General features: G+C 36.8%; 1 protein-coding gene across 8 annotated transcripts in view; it reads left to right on the plus strand.

Annotated features, from left to right (window-relative positions):
- The window catches only part of MRTFB (myocardin related transcription factor B), a 262,736-nt gene that overhangs the window by 82,604 nt on the left and 155,417 nt on the right, over positions 1-24,715 (plus strand). For 5 of the 8 annotated variants that reach the window (XM_081133191.1, XM_081133192.1, XM_081133193.1 and 2 more), the window contains one exon: positions 4,426-4,489. Coding sequence is in view for 3 of the 8 variants with exons in the window: in XM_081133187.1 (XP_080989313.1) it covers positions 18,429-18,434 (6 nt within the window). In the remaining 5 variants the exon portion in view is untranslated. Of the gene's footprint in view, positions 1-4,425; positions 4,490-18,396; positions 18,435-24,715 lie in introns of all 8 variants that reach the window. The other 3 variants (XM_081133187.1, XM_081133195.1, XM_081133188.1) reach the window with 1 other exon arrangement.

The following is a 24,715-nucleotide window of genomic DNA, read 5'->3' on the forward strand; positions in this document are numbered from 1 at the left end:
AATTTCAGCACATCGATTTAACACCAAAAACTTTATTCAAGGGATGACTTGCAAAATGAAGATATACAACATGTCTAGATTTTTCTGTCTAAACCAGAGTTCTTTACTCAGAAGATTCCTATAAAGATTATTCTCATATAGGACAAATGGAGAATCAGTATTTGTAAATATAAGAAACAAACTGCTTGGTGATTTTCATGGCGAGCAGATGGTGCGGTTAATGTGTTTGAGGTAAACTGAATCAGACAGTATAATCAGGCAGATATATGAATATGGTTTTTCGGTTTTTATCATTCTGGACAGCTCATAGGTCCACTTATAAATGAAAGTTTTTTGAAATGGGACATCCTTAAGTTGGATTTATATGGGAGACTACATGGTATCTCTTAGCCAGGAAACCTAAGGACTTTTTCTGTCTGATATTGAGGACAGGTTTCATAGGAAACTCAACCACATGAATACTGCTTACCTTCTACCGCAGGTGGATGTCAGTTTTTCTCAAAGTGTGGTCCCTGAACTAGTAGCATCCTGGATCTTGGGAGAAATGCAGACTCCGGGGCCCACCCCAGATCTACTGAACCAGAATCTGCATTTTAATATGATCCTCCTCCAAGGGATGCAGGTGACTGTGTGGGAAGCACCGTACCAGATTAATGGCTCTCAAAATTGAGTGTGTATTATAGGGATTGCTATCTACTGCTCTCAGAGTTTCTGGTTCAGAGAATTTACATTTTCAACAGATTTCAGGTGATGCTAATGCTGCTGGTCCAAGGACCATACTTTGAGAACCATTAGATTAAAGCATCCTTTCTATTGCACCTTCCGTTCTCTCTTCTAATTCCTCACCCCTTGAAATAACTTTTAAATAAACTGTTATAGTCACATGCTTTGGCCTGGTTGAAGAAAAAAATAGTCTTTTATAATTTTTAGTGATGTCCAAACTAAAATTGCTTGTCAATATCTAATTTCAGAGAAAAATCTCTTTTTTAATGCTTGTTGGATTTTGACTCTGATTTATTGGTAGTTCTCTTTCTCTTCTTTCTATGAGTTATACGTTTAACACTTTAAAATTCCTTCTGTATAAATAAAATGTTCATATTTAAATATTAAAATAGCATATTTTGAGGAGTCTTAACAACTGTCTTGGTCTAACCTTTCCTCCTCTCCCCACAGAAAACCTCTTTTGTTTCCTGTAGATGCCTATTGTTTCTTTGTATAGATAGAAGCAAATGCCAGTATAATAGTATACACTTCCTCCTTTTTATATAAAATGTAGCATACTGTGTGAATTATTCTGCCACTTTGCATTTTTTAGTTAATATATCTTTGGAATCTTTCCATATTTGTGTATAGAAAACAAATATTTAAGAGCTTCAGAATATTCCATTGTATGCCTGTTTATTGAACTAGCTTCCACTGATGCATATTTGAGTTTTTTTGAGAATTGCAGACACCCTGGCATGAATAACCTTGTACGCATATCATTTTGTATATGTAAGGTGTTTATGTGGCATATCTTTCTAGAAGTAGTATTGCTGAGTCAGTGAGCAATGCAGTTATAATTTTGATGAATGCTGCCCTCCTTCAGGGTTGTACCATTTTGAACCTCTGAAAATAATGCATTAGAGCACCTGTTTCTCCGTAGCCTCTCCAACCGACTGCATTTACCAACCTTGGGATTTATATCAGTATGATAGGTGAGAGATAACTTGGTGTAGTTTTAATGTGCATTACTTTGATTATGAATAAGGCTGAGCATCTTTTCAAATACTTAAAGGCTATTTCTAATTCTTTTTCTATGAACTATCTGTTCCTGTCCTTTGTGCATTTTCTTTTGCATTGCTTTTTTTCTAGTCAATTTCTACTTGTAAATTCTAGAGATTAGCCCTTGTGATGTGAGTTACAGTTACCCCCAGGTGTCATTTGCTTTGCTTTTTTGTTTGTTTTTGTTTTTACTTTCATGTATTTTGGTATAGAGCAGGCTTAAAAGTTGTATCTTTAAAATTTAGGTAGTTAATCTTTTGCAGTGTCTGGATTGAGTCACACACAGAAAGGCCTCCAAGAATTTGGAATTTGTCCCTGTTTTCTTTTAGTACATTTATGGTTTCATTTTTAATTTAAATCTTTGATCCATGTAGAATTTATTCTGGTGTTCAGGGGTGATGTATAGATTCAACTTTGTCTTTTTCCATATTCCTACCAGTTATCTTACCCATTTATTTCAGAATGCAATACATCTTTATTGTATCCTGAACTTCTCGATGTATTGGGGTACACCTCTCAACTTTCTGTTCTATTCCATTAGTCTTTCTATTCCTACACCAGTATACATTATTGGTTTTATAAAGTGTTTTGATATCTTATAAAGCTAGTTTCCCCTGTTGCCCTTCATATTCCTGGCACTTCTTGCTTGTTTATTTTTCCATGTGAACTTTAGAATCATTTTGTCTTGTTTCAGGGGTGGGAACTTTTTAAAAAAAAAATTGGGATCATGTTAAATTTATAAACTAACATAGGGAGAATTGATATTTTCCTGGTGTTGAATTTTCCTATCCAAGAACAGTGTGTATTTTTTCATTTCTTTGATTTTATTCTTGAATCCTTCTGAAGCTTTAAAGAGTTTTTCTCATATAGGGTTTGCCCCTTTCTTGTTAAATTTATCTTACGTATTTTATCTTGTTGTTTTTGTAAGTAAACTCTTTATCTTTTCTAAGTGATTTTGAGTGTCTGTATGAAGGCTGTTTATTTCTTTGTAAGTATAGAAATTGATAGACCCTGAAGTTTTAAGTCATTTTTAACAGACTTTAAATTTTGCGGAATCCCTTATATATTTTCTCCTAAGAGTAAGAAAGACTTGGGAGTTAAGCTTGCAGTTTAATTTTGTGTCTGCATTTATTAGCTCTGTGGACATGAGGGGATATTTGACTTCACTGAACCTCAGTTTCCTGATCTGTAAAAGGAGCAGTTCTGTGTTTGTTAGGCAACTGGGAGAATTAAAAAAAGAACATGTAAAGCTCATCATGTAATGCCACTTTCACCATCACCGCCAGTGCCAACATGGGCTGGAATTGTTCTTTTTTTCCCCCCTACCCTTACCCCTCTCACCTTTAAAAGGAAAAAAAGGCCCAGCTGGGCGTAGCTCAGCGGATGAGCGTCTGTCTACCTAGGATCCAGGCGATTGAGGTTTGATTCCCGGTCAGGGCACATGCCCAGGTTGCCGCCTCAATCCCCAGTCGGGCGCATTGGTGTTTCTGTCTCTCTCTCTCCCTCTCCTTTCCTTTCTCTGAAATCAATAAAGATATATTAAAAAATAAAATAAAATAAAGGAAAAAAAAGGAAACCATGAAGAAAAATAATAAAAAGATACTAGAATTGGAATTAAAACAAAGAAAGATTAAAATTTAAGTGGTTCAATTCGAGGAGGATAATCAGCATACTTGAAAACAGAGAACAGACTCAGAGCAGCATTTGAGGTCCTTCTTGCTTTCCATCCTTACTGCTTACTGCCCTCTTGGACGCACCCTGACCGTGAGGCTCCCCAGATGTCTTGTATTTCCTGTCATGAATGTTCTGCTATCCATTTCTACCAGTTCAGATACATACTGCCCCATACCAGTAAAAAACAGTATCTGTCTCCTCGTGTGGCTCATCTTCCTATAGCGTGACCCTTGATAGACTGGAAACTGTGCAGAGAAAATATGTCTATCCTGTCCACCAAACAATGCTCAGCAATATACCTGGCAATGAGTAGACTCTCATTTGTTAAATAAATGAATAATAATTTACTTTGATTTTTCTTTTGTCTTATATGTCTGGGTAACTCTTTTCTCTCTCCCAGTACCCCATAAGCCCCTTGAAGACAAGATTATGCCATTTCTCAATATAATAATGGTGGTGGTACAGGATGAGAAGCAGGTTTTTTATTATATAAAAGCATGTAATAATAAAAGCAGTAATTAACATTATTGAACATTTATTATGTTCCAGCAACTGTTGTAAAGTCTTGATGTGAATTACCTTACATAACCCTCCGCAGTTCTGAGTTGGGTACTGTTACTATACACGTAGGGAAAGCGAGGCACATAGAGGCTCGGGACATGCTGAAGATACCAAGCTAGGAAGCAGTAGAGCTGGGGTCCAGTGCAGATGTTCTGAGTCTAGCAACCCAGCTCTTGACCTGCTTCAGGGCTTAAGCCTGTCTGTTGAATATAGTCATTTATGTAGCTCCTTGAAAAATTTAGGAGAAGTTGTTTAATTACACTTGCAACTCTTGCTTTCCTTCCCAACCATCCCATTTTAGTAACTTCCATTTTGTTCTTCCTGATATCTCAGACTTCATGTTCTCCGGGAGGCTTTATTTGACCACCATGCCTATAAGTCTTGTGTTCAGTAAAAAGTAATTTTCACTTTTATTTTCTCCTCCAGGTTCACAATAAAGGTGCTAACAAAGAGAATGTAAGACAAGAAAATAATTAAATATTTGACTGAGGTAAGTCTTTTTGTGATTTAATTTGTTTAAAAACCACCTCTCTTATTATTGTTTTTAATTCCTCTCCACAGCCTGCTTTCTTAAGATGTTAGAGGGAGATTGTTTTAGGAGTGTTTCAGTTCATGGAACCTGGGATTCTTAGGTGGGTCCTGGGAACGTGGGCTGTTTGAATAAGACCATGTAGATTCCTATTATCTCTGTGTTTTAGAGCAGGCTACTGAGAAGGTCTGGCAGGTGGAAACCTGTTTGGTGATTGTGTGTGTGTGTGTATGATCTGCAGCATTCAGTGAAAACTGCTTTTTAAATAGGGAGTTGAAGGGATTTGAAGTCTCATGTGTGAGACACTCTTGGACTTTAAATATGATGAAAATGTTAAAATATGTTGCGTTCTTTGTTTTTAGGTCTATTGCCCTGCTAACTCATTATAAATATTTTAAAATTATTGACAACTAATCGGTTTTGATACTGAAAGTTTCCCCCTGTAGAAAGTAATACCTGTTTTTTATTCATTTATAGTGGAGCTTTAAAAACTTCAACCTCTTAGTATCTTTCTAACATGGATACAGTTGCAGAAGAGTGTACCAAATAGGATTTACAGACTTGGGTGATAATGGAATATTACTGAGTTACACAAACTATGTGAATATGCTTTCACATGTAAACCTATGAGTATTGATGTTGAGTCTCATCTGTCCAAAGTATTTTGCCTGTTGCTGATATCAATGTGAACTCTAATTTTATGGTTTATTTATTTATTTTATTTATCTTTATTGTTGAAAGTATTACAGGTGTGCCATTTTTCCCCCCCCCATTGACCCCCTCCACCTCACTCCCGTCTCCTCCCAGGCCTTTACCCGATTATTGTCTGTGACCATGAGTTATGCATATATGCATATAATTTCTTTGGTTAATCTCTTCCCACCCCCTTCCCTCTTCCCTCTGAGATAAAACAGTCTGTTTCATGCTTCAACATCTCTGAGTCTAATTTTATGTTTGTTTTAGATTTTATTTCAATCAAAAGGGTTATTTAAGGAAGGTCTCACATGGAACACACCAACTTTGTCATTGACCTACTCTTTGTTCTTTGACTTGATACAAAACCAATTAAAATTGATCTCTTCCTGGCCCGGCCAATTGAACTCTCATCCCGTACACCAGAAGGCTGTGGGTTCACTTCCCAGTCAGGGCACATACCTAGGTTGCAGATTCAGTACCCAGTCAGGGCGTGTACAAGAGACAACAGATAAATGTTTCTCTCTCACATCGATGTTTCTCTGCCCCCCTCCAAAGTCAGTAAAAACATATCCTTGGGTGAGGATTAAAACAATTATCTTTTTGCTATATATAAAATGCATATTCTTGTAATATAGATTGCCTTTCATGTGAGTGCTTTTCAGCCCAAGTTCACATCATCAAGGCCAGGACCAAGAGTATTTTATTTACCAGCTTATCCAGCAGCTCTTATGATACCTAGAACATACATGATAGACACGCAGACCATTTTTGAAGGAGTAAATGATTGGTGTATATCGTCATTAAGTTAGAATGAAGATGTAAAAGAGCCCTGGCTGGTTTGTCTCAGTGGTTAGAGCGTTGGCCCATGGACTGAAGGGTCCCGGGTTTGATTCTGGCCAAGGGCACGCACCTCGGTTGCAGGCTCCATCCCCGACCCTGGCTGTGTGCAGGAGGCAACCAATCCATGTGTCTCTCTCACATTGATGTTTCTCTCTGTCTGTCTCGTTCTTCCTCTCTCCCTCCCTCCCACTCTCTCTGAAAAAGCAATGGGGGAAAAAAATATCCTCAGGTGAAGATTTTAAAAAAATGTAAAAGAGAAGTATCTTAAATTTTAATTAAGAAATTTAATTTCTTGGAGAATAAAACTAGCACCTGTGATTTTTAAATCCTCATAAATATAGATGTACGTAATTATAGTGACACATGCTGCCGTAACATTTTGGGATGTTCTGTTTAGACTATTGATTTGGATTATATCTCATTTCAGATTCACAGACATTACTGTGTTTTATATATGCTTTTTCATTTTGTTGTTGTTGCTGTTAGTATGTAAACTGGGTAATATACTAGACCTTGTTAAGAAACCCTGCTTACGTTTCCTACTACAGACAGAGGAGCCTTGTTCAGTATGTTACTTGACAAGGATAAAGGAATGCCCCCAAGTATATTTTAGTTATAATGGAGGTAAGTGGAGCTGTATTTTAATTGTGTGGTTTGACGTTTATTAAAAATAGAAGTAGAGATATGGATTGCCAGCAATTGAGAATGTATGAATCTTTGTCCCATATCCTGCCCGTTAAGCTTTTCTGACTCCTCCGCCAGTCTTTCACAGCCAGAATAAACAGAGGAGACGGAAAATTATCTAATACTTTTTTTTAATCCTCACCCGAGGACATGTTTCCACTGATTTTAGAGAGGGAGGAAGGGAGAGAGAATAAAAACACATTGATGGGAAAGAGAAACGTCAATCGATGCCTCCCGTTCATACCCCAACCAGGGATCAAACCCAGACATAGGTATGTGCCCTGACTGGGAATCGAACCTACCACCTTTCGATGTACAGGATGACATTCCAACCAACTGAGCTGCACCGGCCAGGGCCCTAATACATTCTAGCAGTGTTGTGGACTCTTGTCTCAGACATTTGATTTCCACTGGAATATGGGATTCTAATAAGGGAATGGATGAGCTAGTTTGTTATTTGCATATAACAATTTTTAAAATCGATTCAATCTCCTAGCAGTTTTTATTTGTATTTTAATTTGCTTAGCAACTCCTTCCTTAAAAATAGTCCAAAGTTAAATGTAGGCAGACTTGAAATTACTGAATGTTCTTTAGTTTAGAACTAAATTAATGACATTTCCTAGACTTTTCCCTCTGAATTGTGGCTAATAGTATAATCTTGAACTTGTTTTCTAAAATAAACTACAGTTTTGGGCTCTTGAATCTCTTTTCTGTGGCAGTATAGAAATTTGTTTATTGATAGCTTTCATTTCATTGATGAGTTAATTTGTTTAAACCTTGATTCTAAAAATACTCCTGGAAAGTGAGTAATTACCAGTAGTAATAGTTAAACTGAAATCTCAATTAAAATTAAGACTATCATTTATTTCTCCTCTTAGCTGCATTTGTAAAATTTTTTATACTGTATTAAAACAGATTTTAAGATATTGTTACGTATTTAGTGGGTTGGATTTTGTGTATTTGTAACAGTTTTTTTCCCCTATTTTAGGCATCAAGCTTAAAGTTTAGACTGGGAGTATAAGCAGTTATTTGATTGGAAAGTTGGAAAGAAAAGTTCTGTCTTCATGTACAGAATTTGTGGTGCAGAATATTTAGGTGAAACTCTTATGATCGGGCTGAGAGTATAGAACTGTAGTAGGAAGGAAAAAATTTTAAGTGCTTGTATACAGTGGATAATAGATCCCTAGCAAAGGCAGCACTGGGCTTACTTCTATAGTATCGTACTGAGTTGATCTCTAATAGAGCTCTTATTAACTCAGAGTTTTAAGGGTTGAGTTTTAGAAAAAAGGAACAGCTTTAGGCCACAAGCTCCCTAAAGAGCGCAGTGCTCAGTGAAACTCCCTAGGGATATCCTCAGCCTTCGACTGTCCCATCCTCCTTGAGAAATAGTGTTCCTCCCTCATTGTGGCATGATGGCTATGTATGTGGAGCTGGGCAGAGGACGTCTGCCTGCCTATTACTGCTGTCAGATACTCCCTTTAAATAGATTTCCAACATGGGACTATGGCTGACCACCACCATTTCCCCGGTATCATAGCGGTATAATGACAAATATGGGAATCCATGTAAGTTTTTCCTTCATGCCAGTTTGTTCAGTAAGGACACCTAGTTCATGGTGAGGATTGTGTTTGTGTATATTAAACCCAGTAAGTTTTGTTTTAAATAGATTTCAGTGTATTCTAATGTAATAAAGTTTTTTGGTCTGAATGTTCTAGCAGCCATCACTCAAACCTTAATCGCTGTCAGTGGGAAAGGATATCCTCCTACATCTTTTTTGGAGTGCTTGAAACCATCCCACTTCCTTTTTCTTTAATCAGTTTTTAAGAACTGATTACTGACACTTGGGAATTATAATCAGATTGCATCAATCTTTATGGAAAGGTTACCAATTATTGCACTGAAAAATATGCATTTTCTCTAATAAGTGTCTCTCTTGGTATGTCTCTCTCAGTTCAGTGCTTTTAAATACCTCTTAGGTGAATGAGTGCTTTGTGTCATGCCCTGATTTAACACACTTAAAACAGACTTTCTTGATGGCTTTCCTACCTTCAATTTTATGGGAAGGGGGATAATTTATTTAATGTGAAATCTTCATAGAATCTTTCTGTTGTTTAGATGTCAGTGGTAGAAGAAGGATGGCTGATGGCAGTTACTTATATGATGATATAAGCTGTAAAATGAATATGTGCTCTAAAGAGTTGAGAGCAGTGAGGATTTTTATGGTGGGATAAACATGTTGAGCCTTGGGCCTCTAACCATTGTGTGCATTCCCTCATTTTGTTCTCAACTCTGAGAAGACAGATACAGTCACCCCAGTTTTAGAGAAAGAAGGCCTCAGTTTTGAAATTTTTCCTTGGGCACACAGCTTAAGTAGGTTAGAAAAAACAATGACTTGAATTCAGATCTCTCAAGCTCCAAAGTCCATGCTTCTTATTACACTGACCAAGAAAGGGGTCTGGCAGTTGTTAGAATGTTTCCGTTATTGTAGATAATTGAAATGTTGGGCAGAATGAAGATAAAGCTACTTTGTCATCACCATCACCATCATTCTCACCATCCTCTTTATTTCTGTCGTTCTTCAACATCAACTGATGAAGTTTAGGAGCCTGCCAGGGTGTCTGGCTCACAGCGTTCGATGCACCATAGGCGTGTTTAATTTAACAGTGCTCTGAGATGAAAGGTTCATGACGGCCAAGTACAAACAGACCTTCTGTGGGATGTTAATTTTGTTATAGGAGAGAATGCTTGTTTTCCTTGCTCTTTGCTAATAAAGAAGCTGGCACATTTTCTCATGCATTAAAAGGGATTTTGATGTTTATATCTGCGTAATCAAAGGGAAGTGAACAGTTCTGATAAACAACTTCTTTGTGCAGTCTGGCTCATTCCGTTTCATACCTGCGAGGGAATTGCAAATTGTTTGCCCTTGTTCTTTCTTCTTTTTACTTCGGATTTGGTTTTATGGTTGGTCGCTGTAGGGGTGTAGTGGTAGGAGAAGAAATTGTTTCCTCCTTTGAACAGACTGTTTTTTACAGCAGGTTATCCTATAGTAGGCAGAGTCATTTAACCAGGTCCCTGCACAAAGGTGTCACTATATGATTTTTTTTCAGTCATTTTTTAAATGACAGCTCTAGCGAGATATAATTCACATACTATAAAGTTTACCCATTTAAAGAATAGAATTCAGTGGATTTTAGTATATTCACAGAGTTTTGCACTCATCCCCACTCTCTAATTCCAGAACACTTTCATCACCCCAGAAAGAAACCCCATACCCAAGTAGCAATCTCTCTTCATTCTTCCTCTCTCTAGCCTCTGGAAACCACTTTCTTGGTCTATGGACTTGCCTCTTCTGGACATGTCATATAAATGGAGTCACACAGTATGTGGCCTTTTGTGTCTGGCTTTTTTCACTTAGCATGTTTTTGAGGTTCATCTGTGTTGTAGCATGTATCGGAAATTTCATTCCTTTTTGTTGCTGAATAATGTTCTATTGCATGGAGAGACCACATTTTGTTTACTCGCCCACTGATGGACATTTGGGTGGTTTCTACATTTTAGCTGTTAGAATAATGCTGCTGTGAACTTTCATGTACAAGTTTTTGGGAGGACATATGTTTTCATTTCTCTTGAACATATACCTAGGAGTAGACTTGCTGGGTCTTACAATAACTCTATGTTTAACTTTTTGACGAACTTCCAAACTGTTTTCCAAAGTGGCTGCATCAATTTACATTCCCATCAACAGTGTTAGAAGATTTTTCTTCATATCCTTACCAACATTTGCTACTTTCTGGGTGTTTGTTTTTTATAGTAGCCATCCCAATGGGTATGTGAAGTGGTATCTCATTGTGGTTTTGATTTGCACTTCCCTCCCAATGACTAATGTTGTTGAGCATCTTTCTATGTGCTTATTGTCCACTTATCTTTTTAAGAGAAATATCTGTTCAAATTCTTTTTTTATTTTTAAAATTGGGTTGTCTTTTTATTGTTGAGTTGTAATAGTTCTTTATTCTGGATATACACATGTGCACACATATTCTTATCAGATAAATGAATTGTAAACATTTCCTCCCATTCTGTGGATTGTCTTCACTTTCTTGATGTTCTTTGAAGCAGAAAGCTTTTAATTTTGGTGAAGTTCAATTTATCTATTCTTTGGTGGTTTGTGCAGCCTTCTCTCTGTTTGAAATTTTCTATAATTTTTAAAATCATTTCTTATTTCTGGACATCTCCCATTTCAAAAATTGGTGCAAAATTGAATGGTCAGCTAGTTAACTATATAGTGGGTTAGAGGTATGAAGCACCTTTTGTGTTTTCAGATATTCTCATCTAATTCAATGTAAGAACACCAAGTTTCCTAATCTAACACCCAGTGTACCTTTTTAATTTTAAATTAGAAAGATATCTTTTCAGTGTTCTGCCTTGCTCAGAATGCATACATCATTCTATGAACTTGACTGGGCTTGGGGATCCAGAGGTGAGTGGAACATGGCCCTGTCCTCAAGGAACAGGCACTCACAAGTATGTGCAGAGGAGGCACGCAGCTGGGGAGGGAGTACTCTCCTCCTCCATCTGAGTGAGAATGCCTCCCTCAGAGGAGACACTTGTGCTCAGTCCACAAAGATAGGTAGCTTTCAGACTTTTTGTTAGGGTCCACGATTCTCTCGTCTGGTTACTTGCTGCTATGTCTGCCATGTTCCCTGCGCCAGATATCTTATAACAGCTGGGTTTAGGATTATTGATGTAATAAAATGTCAATGTAGGTGTGATGACTTTGATGCCTAGAAGGAACCAGTTTCTTTAGGTCTAATTAGTTCACCATGGTGTGTGTGTGTGCACATGCGTGTGTGCACGTGTGCGTGTGTTGTGTGTGTCTAAGCAGAAGAAGCCCAAGTAGGTTCATATAGTCGGAGCATAAAATTTGAGGCAGGGAGTAACAGTTGTTTGACTGGAGAGGAAGATTGAGTATAGAGAATTGGGTGTGTCCAGTTAAGGAATTCAGATTTTGCCCATATTGATGGGGCACCATTGATGAGTCCAGGAGGGGGAGAGAGATGAGGTCGTGCTGTTACTGTATCATGGATGCTGGGTGCAAGGGGCAGGACTGGACACTGAAGACCCATTAGACTGTTACACTAGTCCAGGTAAGAGCTGATAAGGACCTGAACTAGGGCATTTGTGGCTGTGTTGAACGACAGACAGACTAGAAACATTTAGGAGCTATTAGTCAGGAATCCTGGCTACAGGTAACAGAAACCCTGCTCAAACTATCTTAAGTTAAAAGGAGGATTAACTGGAGGGTTTCTGGAGAAGGTCACAAAAGAAATGAAATGCTGCAGAGACCGGTGATGTTGGGGATTAGAAGAGGTACTTGTTATCACAGGGGCTCTTTCCCCATCTCTGTTCTCTCAGGCTTTTCCACAGAGTAGCGGCCATCTTCACACTCTCCAATCAGGAGGAAGAAAGATCATCTCCCTCCCAGCTATAGCTTTTAAAACCTTAGGGGCTCTCTTGGCTTTGGGCTTTGTACCTTCATCAGGCACCGGGGTCTTTGAGGAAGCTCTCTACCACCATCGCATTGGGAGTGCCCAAAAGAAGTGGGGGAAAGGTGGTTCTGGGTGGAGCCAACCCTGTCTGGCTGCTCTGGAAATACAGACCAGACCCAGAGATTAGAAGATCTGAGGAGGAAGTGGGGGTCAGTGCCTCCCAAGTTTGTGGCTTTGGTAACCTGTGATGGCACCATCCAAGAATAAGGGTTCAGGGACAAGTAGGTCAGAATGCAGTGAGTAAACTGAGTTCAGTTTTAGACCAGCCTAGACTGAAACATAGGTCTAATCACAGTTTGTATGCTACCTATTTTTATGATTTGTTGATTGGTTTGGCTTCCTTCATCATTAGAAGTCCCATGAGGACAGGGACTGTCCTCTTTTCTATCACTTTCCAGAGCTTAGCATACTGTACTTGGCAATAGTAGGTATTCAGTAAATATCAATGTGAATGAATGAATTCAAGTGCACATTTCCTGCAGGAAGCTGGATAGACAGTTTGGATCTCAGGTGAGGACAGGAAATACAGATTTGGGAGTTATCAGTGTAGGGGTAGATGGTAGATAAGCCTGAGAGTTGTCCGTACTGGCTAAGGGACTGAAAGTTCAGATATTGTGTAGACCTATAATTTTCATGTCCAGGTAATGAAATTGTGCCTTTTCTCTTTTTGCTTTGCCCTGCCTAGTATTTAATGCCAGTAATTACCTACGGACAATCCTGTCAATGATTTTTTTTTTTAAGTTTATGACAGATTAGAATTAGATTTTTTTTTTTAAATGTCTTTATTGATTTTAGAGAGAGGGAGAGATAGAGACATCAATGATGAGTCATTGATCGGCTGCCTCCTGCACAACCCCTGCTGGGGACCAAGCCCAAAACCCGGGCATGTGCCTGCAACCCGGGCATGTGCCCTGACCAGAAATCAAACCACAATCTCCTGGATCCTAGGTCAACACTCAGCCGCTGAGCCACGCTGGCAGGCGGAATTAGATTTTTGATAGATAGGGAAATAAAGGTGATAAAGACAGAGAGAATTCTACTTCCTTTTAAGAATAACTGACTCATGGGATGAAATCTTGGATATGATTTCAGATCACTCCTGTACACGCTCAGAAAAGATGTTTATAAAACACTTGGAACAATACAGATTGTACTAAGAAAATGTGCTTTGATCAACTCTGGAGATACAAAGCAGGGAACTTAATAAATCAAGTCCTATTTGTGAATGGAAAGGACTGGAAGTTCACCTTAAAAGTAGGGATTCAGTTCACGTCAAGACTTAAATTTTGAATTCTGAATAGCAGATGTTATCTTGGTTTCATCTTTTATATAAAAAGAAAATGAATTGCAGATTTCAAATCTTGGCATCCTGAAATCTGACTCCTGATTCTGATCTCTTAATAACTACTGGAACACTAGTCTAGAAATGGAATTTGACTTTGGTTTTTTACCCATAATTTTGAGGTGAGTGTGCTTCCAGCTCTGTCTTCCCTCTATACTCATGAAACCAAACCACTGATAGTTTGGACATGCCATAATATTATTTAAATATTAGAAAAACACAGTCATGTTTATATAAAGTAGTAATATTATGTTCACACTTGGGAGAAGCATTTAAGGCATAAATATTGTTGTTCTGCTTTTGTAGGCTGAACACTCTTCTCATCCTACCACCCTGCCATATGACAAGATATTATAGTAAATTACATATATTTTAAGTGTCTTAATTTATTGCCTAGATTCCTTCCCCCCCCCCCCAGCAGAGATGTGAACCATTTTTTAAAGCTTATTTAACTTTTTGCTAAAGAATTTCCACTAAATTTGCCTGATTCCAAATGTAGGCCAGTGTTTTAGCAAGTTGTAACTAATAGAGCATTTCTAAGAACTCAGATTGAGTAGATTATACTATCTCAGCTTTTGAAATTACCATAAGATATATTTAATTCTTGCACAAATTAGTTAAGTACATGATTACATGGAAAATCTTGGTGCTGAGACCTCAAACCCCTGCAGATTGTATCCCTTCGAAATCAGAGCTGAAATTAAAGAATGTTGATTTCTTGAAGGACCCTTATAAGCTCCTGGAAAAAAATAGTTAAAATGTATAGTTAAAATATTGTATAGCTTATTCTGTATTCTGAAATAATTTTATCCTTAAGAGGTAGTTAGCTTCGTTCTTTACTGATTAATTCTTCAAAAGTAGCTTTATTCAGAAGAGAAAAGGTTACAGCCTAGATGCCAGGAAGGTAGTAAGCAGCTCTTACAGACAGTGGTAAACAGGGGGTCTCGGAAGAAAGAGTCCTGAATCCTCCTGTAGTTGATTTCTGGGCTTGTCAGGATCACTCCTCTAATGTACCACCTAAGACAACAAGATCATTTTCACATATTTGATTTCCACTTATTTCCACAAATAAGTCTTTCCACTTATTTGATTTTTGGATTTTTCTATGACTGATAAATGTAGTTCAAAAAGGAACATTAAATAATGGGGGGGATCCAAACATTTTTTTTTTTCTAAATATATCTTTATTGATTTCAGAGAGAGGAAAGGAGAAGGAGAGATAGAAACATGAATGATGAGAGAGTCATTGATCGGCTGCAGCCCGCAACCCGGGCATGTGCCCTGACCGGGAATCGAACCCCGATCACCTGGATCCTAGGTCGATGCTTAACCGCTGAGCCACGCCCGGCTGGGCCAAACATTTTATCTCTATGTAGATTTAGTCTAATTAAGAATTTGTTTGAAATATGGAAAGTATAAAACAATTGAAATGCACTTCTGTTTAGGTGTGTATAGAATTTAGGCTAATGTGTTGCCTTGTAGTTATAAAGAATCTGATAAGTGATTCTAAGTAATATATATGTATTCTGTATGTGTCAAGCATTCCTAATGTGCTTCAGCTGTAGTTGCTGTCATTGAAGTAGCTGATGAATTTTGTTTATGCTCCCTACTGAATAGTCTTTAACAAAGAGAAGGCAAAAGCTAGTCAACCAGTTTTTGCTCCTTTGATACTAAAGTCTAAAGTTGTAGTCTACATTTCAAAGATGGCAAAACAGTGTACAGAAATTCGATAAGGGTTGGGGAGTGTGTGTTTGTAGACTTATTTTATGAGTATGTTATCCATGAAACTCCAGTGTATTTTCAGGGGCAGTGGAAAGCTAGACTGGCACTCCACAGGGGCACTGGGAACATCATTTGAAACCACTGTCCCATGCTGTCATTAATGAAACAGCAAATCTTAAGGGAAACAAAGGATAAATTATTCATGTAGCCCATTTGTTATAATTGTATACTGTATTGTTTATTTGGCAAACACTGATATGATTCTAAATCAGAATTGTTTAAATATTTAATAATCACACTACTAGTTAGGCTACCCAATAGCTTTAAAATGGTCTCGTCTTCTTACAAAAGAGGACTTGCCTGACTTTGCAAGATTATAATAAGGAGTACCTGAAAGCCAAAGCATGGAAGGTAAGTTGTATTCACTGAGTGCAGTCATGATGTTATTTCTCTTCCATATTAAGGCATACAGCGAATTGGAGAATCATAGCCCTTTGGAGAATAAGTATACACCAAGTGCTCCTGGCTATATGAGTCCATGTTGGCAGGCAGGTGTGGTCCCACTTGGGGCCTGGCCTGGGACACTCACTGCTAAAGGGTTCATGATTTCCTCTACTATTAATACTGTGAAATAGCTCTGTGACCTTGGGCAACTTCTTACGGTCATTAACACTAAGTAGCTGTAAAATACTCCATCATAGCGTTGTCGGGAGGGTGAGTGGAAATGTTGCATATAAAGTATTTAGCATAGTGCCAGGCACATTATAAATTACCAGTAGATGTTAGACAATAAAACAATATTTTCCTTCAAAAGGAAATGTAATAGTAGGGCAATAATTGACAGTGGAGGTGTCATAAAGAAGCACAAGTTTGGTTTCCAGCTTGAGTGAAACTCAAACTTCATCAGGTGTCATTTTATGATTTAATTAAAGTAAATATTGGAGATGAGATGGAAAAGTTTATAGTGTGAACTTTATGTTAACTATGAGCTATTGGATGCTTCTACTTTCTGGATACTTATGATTTTACCTAAAACAAAAACAGAAGGTAAAATGACTGAGTATTATGGTTTGTTTTTCACCTTTTGTTTTAACGGTTATTGCTTCTCTATTGGAATGAGAATATTTACAGACTGTGCTCTCACAACCTGTGTTCTGGAATGCTGTGGATTACTGAATATTTATAATATTAGCAGTGGTTTATAATGTGGATATGAATTGGGTATGATTTGTTTAGAACATGTGATACAGGATCACTGTGTCAGTCAAAATTCACTAAAAGCTTATTTAGTAAAATTGTTCCTTTGAGGACACAAAATGTGACAGTTCAGAGGCAACCTGAGCACTTTATTAAAGGAATACAATTTCTAAGGGAATCTGAAGCACAGGGTTATCAACAGTTATCTCTGACAAGGGATATTTATTTGATTTTATGTCTGTTGCATGAATTCATTGATTCTTTTATAGAAAAAGCCTAAAAGAGAAATACCACTTCAGGGGGGAAAAAAGATTGTAAAAGGTTTTCAAATGCTTACCCTTGATAAACTGTAAAATATCCTATATATCTGTGGTCAGATATGTAGACCTCTTGAGTTTTGTTTGTGATAAGTAAATAAGTTTACATTTTTTATCAGGTGTAATTACCTTCCTTGGTCCAGTTAGCATAGAATTCCCTAAAACGGACAGTAAAGAATATGATGTGGCACAGAGTGTTGTGTTTGATACCAACATTTAGGGATTTACTTAAAGCTTCCTACTTATTTTTTTATATATATATACATATCATTTTGGATCTGTCTGCCTAGATTTTTCACACTTTTTTTTTTTTTTAATTTCCGTGCTGGAAGGACTTGGCACTGAGAAGCTCCACTCTTGTGGCTGTGTGTGGAAGTACTTTTTTATATTTGTCCTGAATTCACTTAGGTTTTCTTTCTTCTGGAATTCTAAGCTGTGAATATACAATTCTTTAGTCATCTTATCATTAGCATTTATTATTTTAACTTTCACTGTATTAGAAGAATCAGCTTATTTCCATTGTTATTCTTTAGTCGTGTTATTTAAATGCAGTGACTAAAACTTTACAAATTATTCCCGGAGTAGATAGGGAATGACTCTTTGATTTCATGCTGAATGTTCTGCATGAAATCCAACACTTAAAACAGTGCCAGACAGAATACATGTGCAATAAATGTTTATTTGAATTAATGAATTGCTCTAGGGCAGTTTGTGGTTGTAATATTTTCAATATTAAGTGACCAAGCTTTCAGAACTGGTAGTTTAGCTAAATATTCAGGCTTCATTGGAAGCCAGTAAACAGACCACTGTGCAATCCAGAGAGACCAGTTTGTTCACTTTTCCATCCAGTAGTAATTTACTCTTACAATTGTGTTTATATAGAGTAAAGGTCAAAGGAAAGGGTGTATTTGAGACAGTTACATCAGTTGCTTTGCTATGATGATTTTTAGGTGCTGATGAAAAGGGGGCAATTTAAAATGGATATTATAAAGCTTAGGCTGTTATTTTTCCCCCCCATTTTTATTGAGGCGTAATTGACATACAGTAAATGGCACCTTCCAAGTGTACAGTTTAATCAGTTCTGACACATATATGCACCTATAAAACCACCACCACAATAAGAATAATGAAAATATTTATCATCTCCCCCAAAGTTTCTTTGTAACTCTTTGTAATCTTACCCTTATGCCCCTCTGCCTCCATCTCTAGGCAACAGCTAATCTGCTTTCTGTCCCGATAGATTAGTTTGCCTACTCCAGGGTTTTATGTAAGTGGATTTGTATAGTATGTACTCTTTTTTATCTGACTTTCACACAGCATAATTATTTTGAGATTCATCCCTGCTGAGTATATCAATAATTTATTCCTTTTAATTGCTGAGGAATATGAATATTCCACAATATGTATATCTGTTCACTGTCGATGTCCATTTGGGTGTTTACAGTTTCTGGCTATTACAAATAAAACTGATCTGAACAGCTATATATAAATCTTTGTATGGACATATGCTTTCTTTTCTCTTAGGCAAATACCTAGGAGTGGGATGGCTGGATCGTATGATGGTAGGTGTATGTTTAAATTTGTAAAAACTAGCAAGTTATTTTCAAGTTGTTGTATCCTTTTACTTACCCAATCAGCAATGCATGAGAGTTCCAGTTGTTCCACATCTCTGTCAACAGTTGGTATGGCTAGTCTTTTTAATTTTTGACCATTCTAATAAGTGTTTAGTGGTAACTCGTGTTTTTAATTTGCATCTTCCTAATGATTGAGTTAAGCATATTTTCATGTGTTCACCGTTTCTTTCTGCAGTGTTAGCTCTTTTGCATTTATTTATTGGATTGTTTTATTATTGAGTTTTGAGAGTTCTTTATATATTCTGATATAGAGTCCTTATCAGATATATGATCTGCAAATATTTTCTCCCAGTCTGACTTGTGTTTTAATTCTCTTAATGGTGTCTTTCAAAAAGAAGTTCTCAATTTTGATGAAATTCAGTTTATTAATTTGTTCTTCTGTGAGTTATGCTTTTGGTATCATATTTAAGAAAGCTTTACCTAATCTTAAATGACAGAGATTATCTCCTGTGTTTTTTTCTAGTATTTTTATGGTTTGAGGTTTTGCATTTTAGGAATACGATTCCTTTTGACTTAATGTTTGCATGTGGTGCAAGGTGTGCATCAGAGTTCATATTTTTTGGATGTGGTATCTAGTTATTCCAGCACCATTTGTTGAAATTACTGTCCTCTCTTCATTGAATTGCCTTTGCACCTTTGTCAAAAATCAATTGTCCATATGTGCAGGTCATTTTGAATTCTGTTTTGTTCCATTGACCTATTTGTCCCTAAACTAGTGCCACACTGTCTTAATTACTGTAGCTTTATAACAAGTCTTGAAATTTGGTAGTGTTATTCCTCCAACTTTTTCCCCCCCAGTTTTGGCTATTCCAGGTCCTTCGAATATCCATATGAAGTTTAGAATCAGCTTATCAACTTATGCAAAATAGCCTGCTGAGATTTAGTTTGGTATTATATTGCATCTGTATATCAATTTGGGAGAGAATTGACTTTTTAACAATATTGTCTTCCAACCCATGAACATGTTATTTTTCTCCATTTATGTCTAAATTCTCTCAGTAGTGTTTTAAAGTATAGATCTTCACATCTTTTGTCAGATTTATCTCTAAGTAGTTCAGATTTTTGGCATTACTATAAATCATATTTTAAAAATTTTCAATATAAAATTATTTATTACTAGCATGGAAATACAATTCAGTTTTGTATATAGATCTTATATCCTGTAGCTTTGTTAAACTCACTGATTAGCCCTAGTAGCTTTTTTGTAGAGTTCACTGGATTTTCTATATAAATCATGTTATTTTTTGAATGAAGACACTTTATTTATTTATTTCTAATCTGGATGCCTGTGTTTCTTGTCCTTGCCTTATTGCACCAACCTCTACTATAGAAGTCATGGATAGAAATGAGAGTGGACATCCTCATCTTGTTTCTCATTTTAGAGGGAAATCATTTAGGTTTTCACCATTGTGTGATGTTAACTATAGGGGTGTGTGTGTGTGTGTGTGTGTGTGTGTGTGTGTGTGTGCGCGCTCTTTGTCAGATTGTGGAAATTCTCTTTTATTCTTAGTTTGCTTTTTAATCAGGAATGGATTTTGTTAGATATTTTTCAGCATTTATTAGGATTACATGGTTTTTACTAGTTTGTTAATATGGTAAATTACCTTGATTGTGTTTTGAATGGTAAACCAGCCTTGCATTCCTGAGATGAACCCTACTTGCTCATGATGTATTTATTCTTTTTATATATTTTTGGATTTGATTTGCTAAATTTTGTTTAAAATTTTTGCATCTGTGTTCATAAGGGACATAATAATGTCCCTTCTCATTTCCTTCTCTCTATATTTCATTGATTTTCTGTTCTGATCCTCATTATTTCCTTTCTTCTGCTTACTGTATTGTGTATAATTTTAATTATTTTTTCTTTTGCTAAATTTTTCTAACTTTATACAATATGGTTCTTTTAAGGTTTTGGTTTAAACTATTTCTTCCCCAAGACAAATGAGGATATTGAGGCTCAGAGAAGTTAAGAGAGACAGACAGTTAAAATGCACAGCCTTATATTCTTATAGTGGAGTAAATGCTGTAGTGAAGCCCAGGAAGAGTGCACATTGAATAAGAGGGGGCTCAGCCTATACAGAGTGGGCTAAGAGGGTCTTTGGGGAGAAGTCAATGTCTAAGGGTCTTATTTTGTTGGAGTCTAGGATAAATCTATGAGACCAAGTCCAAGGGTTAGTTACTAAAGTTTATTTTTCACTGGCTGCAGATCTCCCTTTTGGTTATTGTGTTCTGTAGAATGAGACTTACTCCAAAAGTAATTCTGCATACAGCTAATGTTCCCTTGGGTTTAATTGTCAAATCTGCTTTTTATTTCTATTAAGACTGTTAGCAGTGGTCATGGTAACTATAGTGTAACAGTAGTGGCAGGTGTTGCTGACAGGATTATGTTGAATAGGAGGAAAATCTGGGGGTGGAATGTGGGGGATTGTTTTAAAGATTTACATCAGTATTTCACTGCAAACTTAGTCTCACTTAGAAATGAATATTTAACAAACTGTTCCTTGTTTAACACGTTAGAATTTTTATAAAAGTATTTTTTATTAAAAAGCCTTCTATAATTATTTTACAAATGGAGGGAAACCAGTGTAATGTAATAACATCATCTCAGCATCCATATTAGAAAGTTGAGTTTCTCTCCAATCTGAATCAAGGTACTATATTTAGGAATTTTGAAAATACATAACAGCTGTTTGCTAGGATGCACCAGTATGGCTGGTGGTCAGTTGTAGGGAAGAAACAAAAGGGGGAAAAAATAGAGGAGTTATTTTCAAATGGCCATGAGGGCCAAGGGCTATGTGCATTCTTTTAGTATAATAATAATAACGGCAATGTGAACCTGATCCTTTTTTAAAAATTTATCATTGAAAGAGCAAGCTAACCCTTAAACAGTTTGCTTCTCAACATTATAAAATTTTCAGTTCCTTACTTTTGTAGAGGAGAAAACAGCAGTGGGATTAAGTGGCAAGTTTGTGATAGTGCCAGGACCAGAACCAAGACTCTTGAGTCAGAAAACCTGCATTCTAACCCTGCCTCTCTCCTTTATACTCAGTGTGACCATGAACTTGGCCTCACCTCTTTCATCTGTAAAATGGAGATGATAATGGTACTTTTTTTCTGGCTGTGGTTTAAATGATAAAATGGGTGAGTTATCACTCAGTAAATGTTTGATACTATTTTGGGTAGGGAATCATTTTTCCCTTCTCAAGGAAATAATTAAGGGTCATATGTGCAGATAAGAGGCTGCTTAATTTAGGGTTTTTCCTAAAAACTCATCTACTGCAACTTTTTTCTAATTGAACAAATGCAGCTGAATTTCCATGCTTTATCATTGCTTTTAAACCTGTTAATGTTTCAATTTTGTTTGGCCTCAAACTTTGTAATGATGTGTCCAGCAAACAGTATGTCCTAACACAAATATTGCTTTTTCTCATGTCACAAGTCTTTAAGTTTATATAATAGTCACACACTGTAAGGAAGGTACTTGGACTGTGCATTTTTCTCTATTTGGGAGCTTCCTGTTGCTTTAGCCTTCAGGTTAAAGGAGTATGTTGAGTGGAGAATGTTGCGTGGTAAAAAGTCTTGAAGTAGATCATTTGCACATCAGTTCCTTGTGCCTGGATTGTTCCCTCCCTCCCTGCTCACTTCCTTATGCTTTCCCTAATTTATTCTTTAAGATTTAGCTGCATTCCTTATTTCCTCTGGGGTCCCTTTGCTGACCCTAAAGCCCTCACCCCCCAATGCTCCCATAATACCTGGCTGTCATCTAGTATTATTTTCTACACTATGTTGTGATTGTCTGTTTTCTTGTCTGTCTGTCTGACAAATCATGAAGTCAGGGAATTGGTCTTACTCATCTCCATATCCCAGCACCCAGCAAAACTCCTGATTAAGGTGCTCAGGGAAGTTGTGTTGTATAGGAAGCCTTGAGTTTGATGTATTCTGTTCAGAGAATAAGAATATACTATTTCTCTAACAAAGATATTTTTTCTATACTCCAGACTCTTGTTTTTTTCACTAAGGAAATGCTTGAGCTACAAGAATGAGTTCAGAGGGTTTCTTAGTGTCATTCACACCCTTTGCGGTATTGCTCAGTGCTTGTTAGATCCAGGGGCCTTTGCAGAACCCCGGTTACATCCATGGATTCCTCTTTCCACTGCTGTGATCACAGCGGAATCTTGCAGTGATGCAGCTACATTTTTGCATTTAAGCATATAGACCATTTGGCTACAAATACAGTCTCTCTCAGTGCCTTCACAAAGCCAATCCAGAAAGCTCCAGTAAATTAGGTGTTGAATTGGAAATTATCAAAATTGAAAGAATAGCACTTTTAAAGAGGCACCTGGCCCCTGCTTCCCTTTTCTGCACTATAGAATAATAATATAGAGAATTAAAGCTCTGTTGTACTGGATCAGGTAAATGGTTAACTTCCCTACAGGTTTGTGCCTGGTCTCTGGACACTGAGGCATAGAAACCATGATTTATTAACATGTAATACTGGAAGAAAAAATACTGAAACCACATCATGATGTGACATGAATTAACGTGTACTCTACCTAGTTAATGGTTGACAATGTTTTCTCAAAATGAGCTCTTCAACCAGAATGGAAAAATAACTTAATTTTGATATTCATTTGTCATGATATACTATACTCATGGTATAGAGTGTTGCCGAAACTTAGCCAGAAAGACTGAACATTGTCTGCCTACTCAGATAGGGAGGAACCTCTAAAGGCCTGATCTGTTGACTGTCTCGGCTGAGCATATTTCCTCATTCTTTCCCTTTTCACCATTTCTTAGAGGTTCTGATAGGGACTCTCTGATACTCTCCTCATTTATTCCTGAAATTTATGTTCACCAGATGCTTCTCAGAAGCAGCAGAGATGCTGATGAATGAACGTGACAAGTGAGTCTTGATAAGTAGATGAATGTCTGATATTTTGCTTTCAGCAGGATAACATAGGGAAGTGCTATTAGTTTATTGATTTAGCTGAATCTTAGCTTTTAAACATATCAGTAAGTCTCAGTCTTGTTTGAAGACATTCTGTTTATCATGAAAGAGCAAAACCAAAAACTGAGAATTGTTTTGGTTAATGTTATAAATATTTTTTCCAGTAGTAAATTTTGAGAAAGATTTTTTCTTTTAATGTAAGCTTTGAGAGACTCGGTAAATTTAAGACGAGATCTTTTCTTTTAGGATATAATGAACTCAGAGCCTTAGGCACCCCAGTCCATTTTCACTGGGTAGCTTTCTCAGTTAGGATGTGTAATCACCATCTATGTTTCATTGGCTTCTTTGCTGAACAGATTATAGCTGAGTGTAGTTAGTTTTCTTCCCTTGAGCTGAGGCATATTTACATTTCTACTTTGTTATCCTCATAAGAACGCAGGCCTGTCTAGGTTCCACCAGTGCTTTTTATTGGTCTGTTAGGGTTGGAGGGAGTGGATGGAAGGAAGGAGACAATCTTTTTTTTTTTTTTTTCTTTAAAGAAAGATGTAAACAAATGTCCAGAAATTGAAATTTAATATCGTGGAATTCAGCAGACTTTCAGAAAGTAAGGAGCCTAATTAAGAATGAAAAATTGAACCCATTTTTCTTTTCTTTTGAGTTAAAATTACTGAGCTGGAACAGGCCTTGAGAAGTTCTTATAGCACCCCCCCTTGCCTAATTTAGACCATGTTTTAAATCAGCCCAGAGAGGGCTCCCCTGCATTCTCTCTCTTATAGAATTGTCCATGACATCTTTCTTAAAAGGTCAGTTGTGAGAAGGAGTGATGTTTACTTTAAAAATATCTTTTGGTTTGTCAGAGTCTGAAATAGAGCTGTGGATTGATTAGATGTATTGTTCTCTTGCAGACATTTTAGATTTGTGAAGGAATAAGATGCTGTCCTTTTATTAATGGAAATTATAGTGTAGTTATGTTTGAAAAAATAAGTCTTGGTTTATTGTTAGTGGTAAAGTTAGAGTGTTCTTGAAGAGAGAGGAAGTTACAGAAAGTTAAATGCTGTCATTCTGTCTCTTCATACTAAGAACAAAAGCAGGTGATTGTGAAGTATTTCAGTGGGTTGAACCTTAAGTTTTAGCTTGCCTTTCTCAGTATAATAAGAAGCACTTTGTCTCATTGCTATGGAAACAAATTTAAATTATTGAGTTGAAAGTTATAATGTAGATCTTGATACAGATCTGCTGTGAAAGATAGATGTTGCAAACT

Source organism: Miniopterus schreibersii, assembly GCF_964146895.1.
Source record: "Miniopterus schreibersii genome assembly, chromosome: 3".
In the NCBI taxonomy this organism is placed as follows: domain Eukaryota; kingdom Metazoa; phylum Chordata; class Mammalia; order Chiroptera; family Miniopteridae; genus Miniopterus; species Miniopterus schreibersii.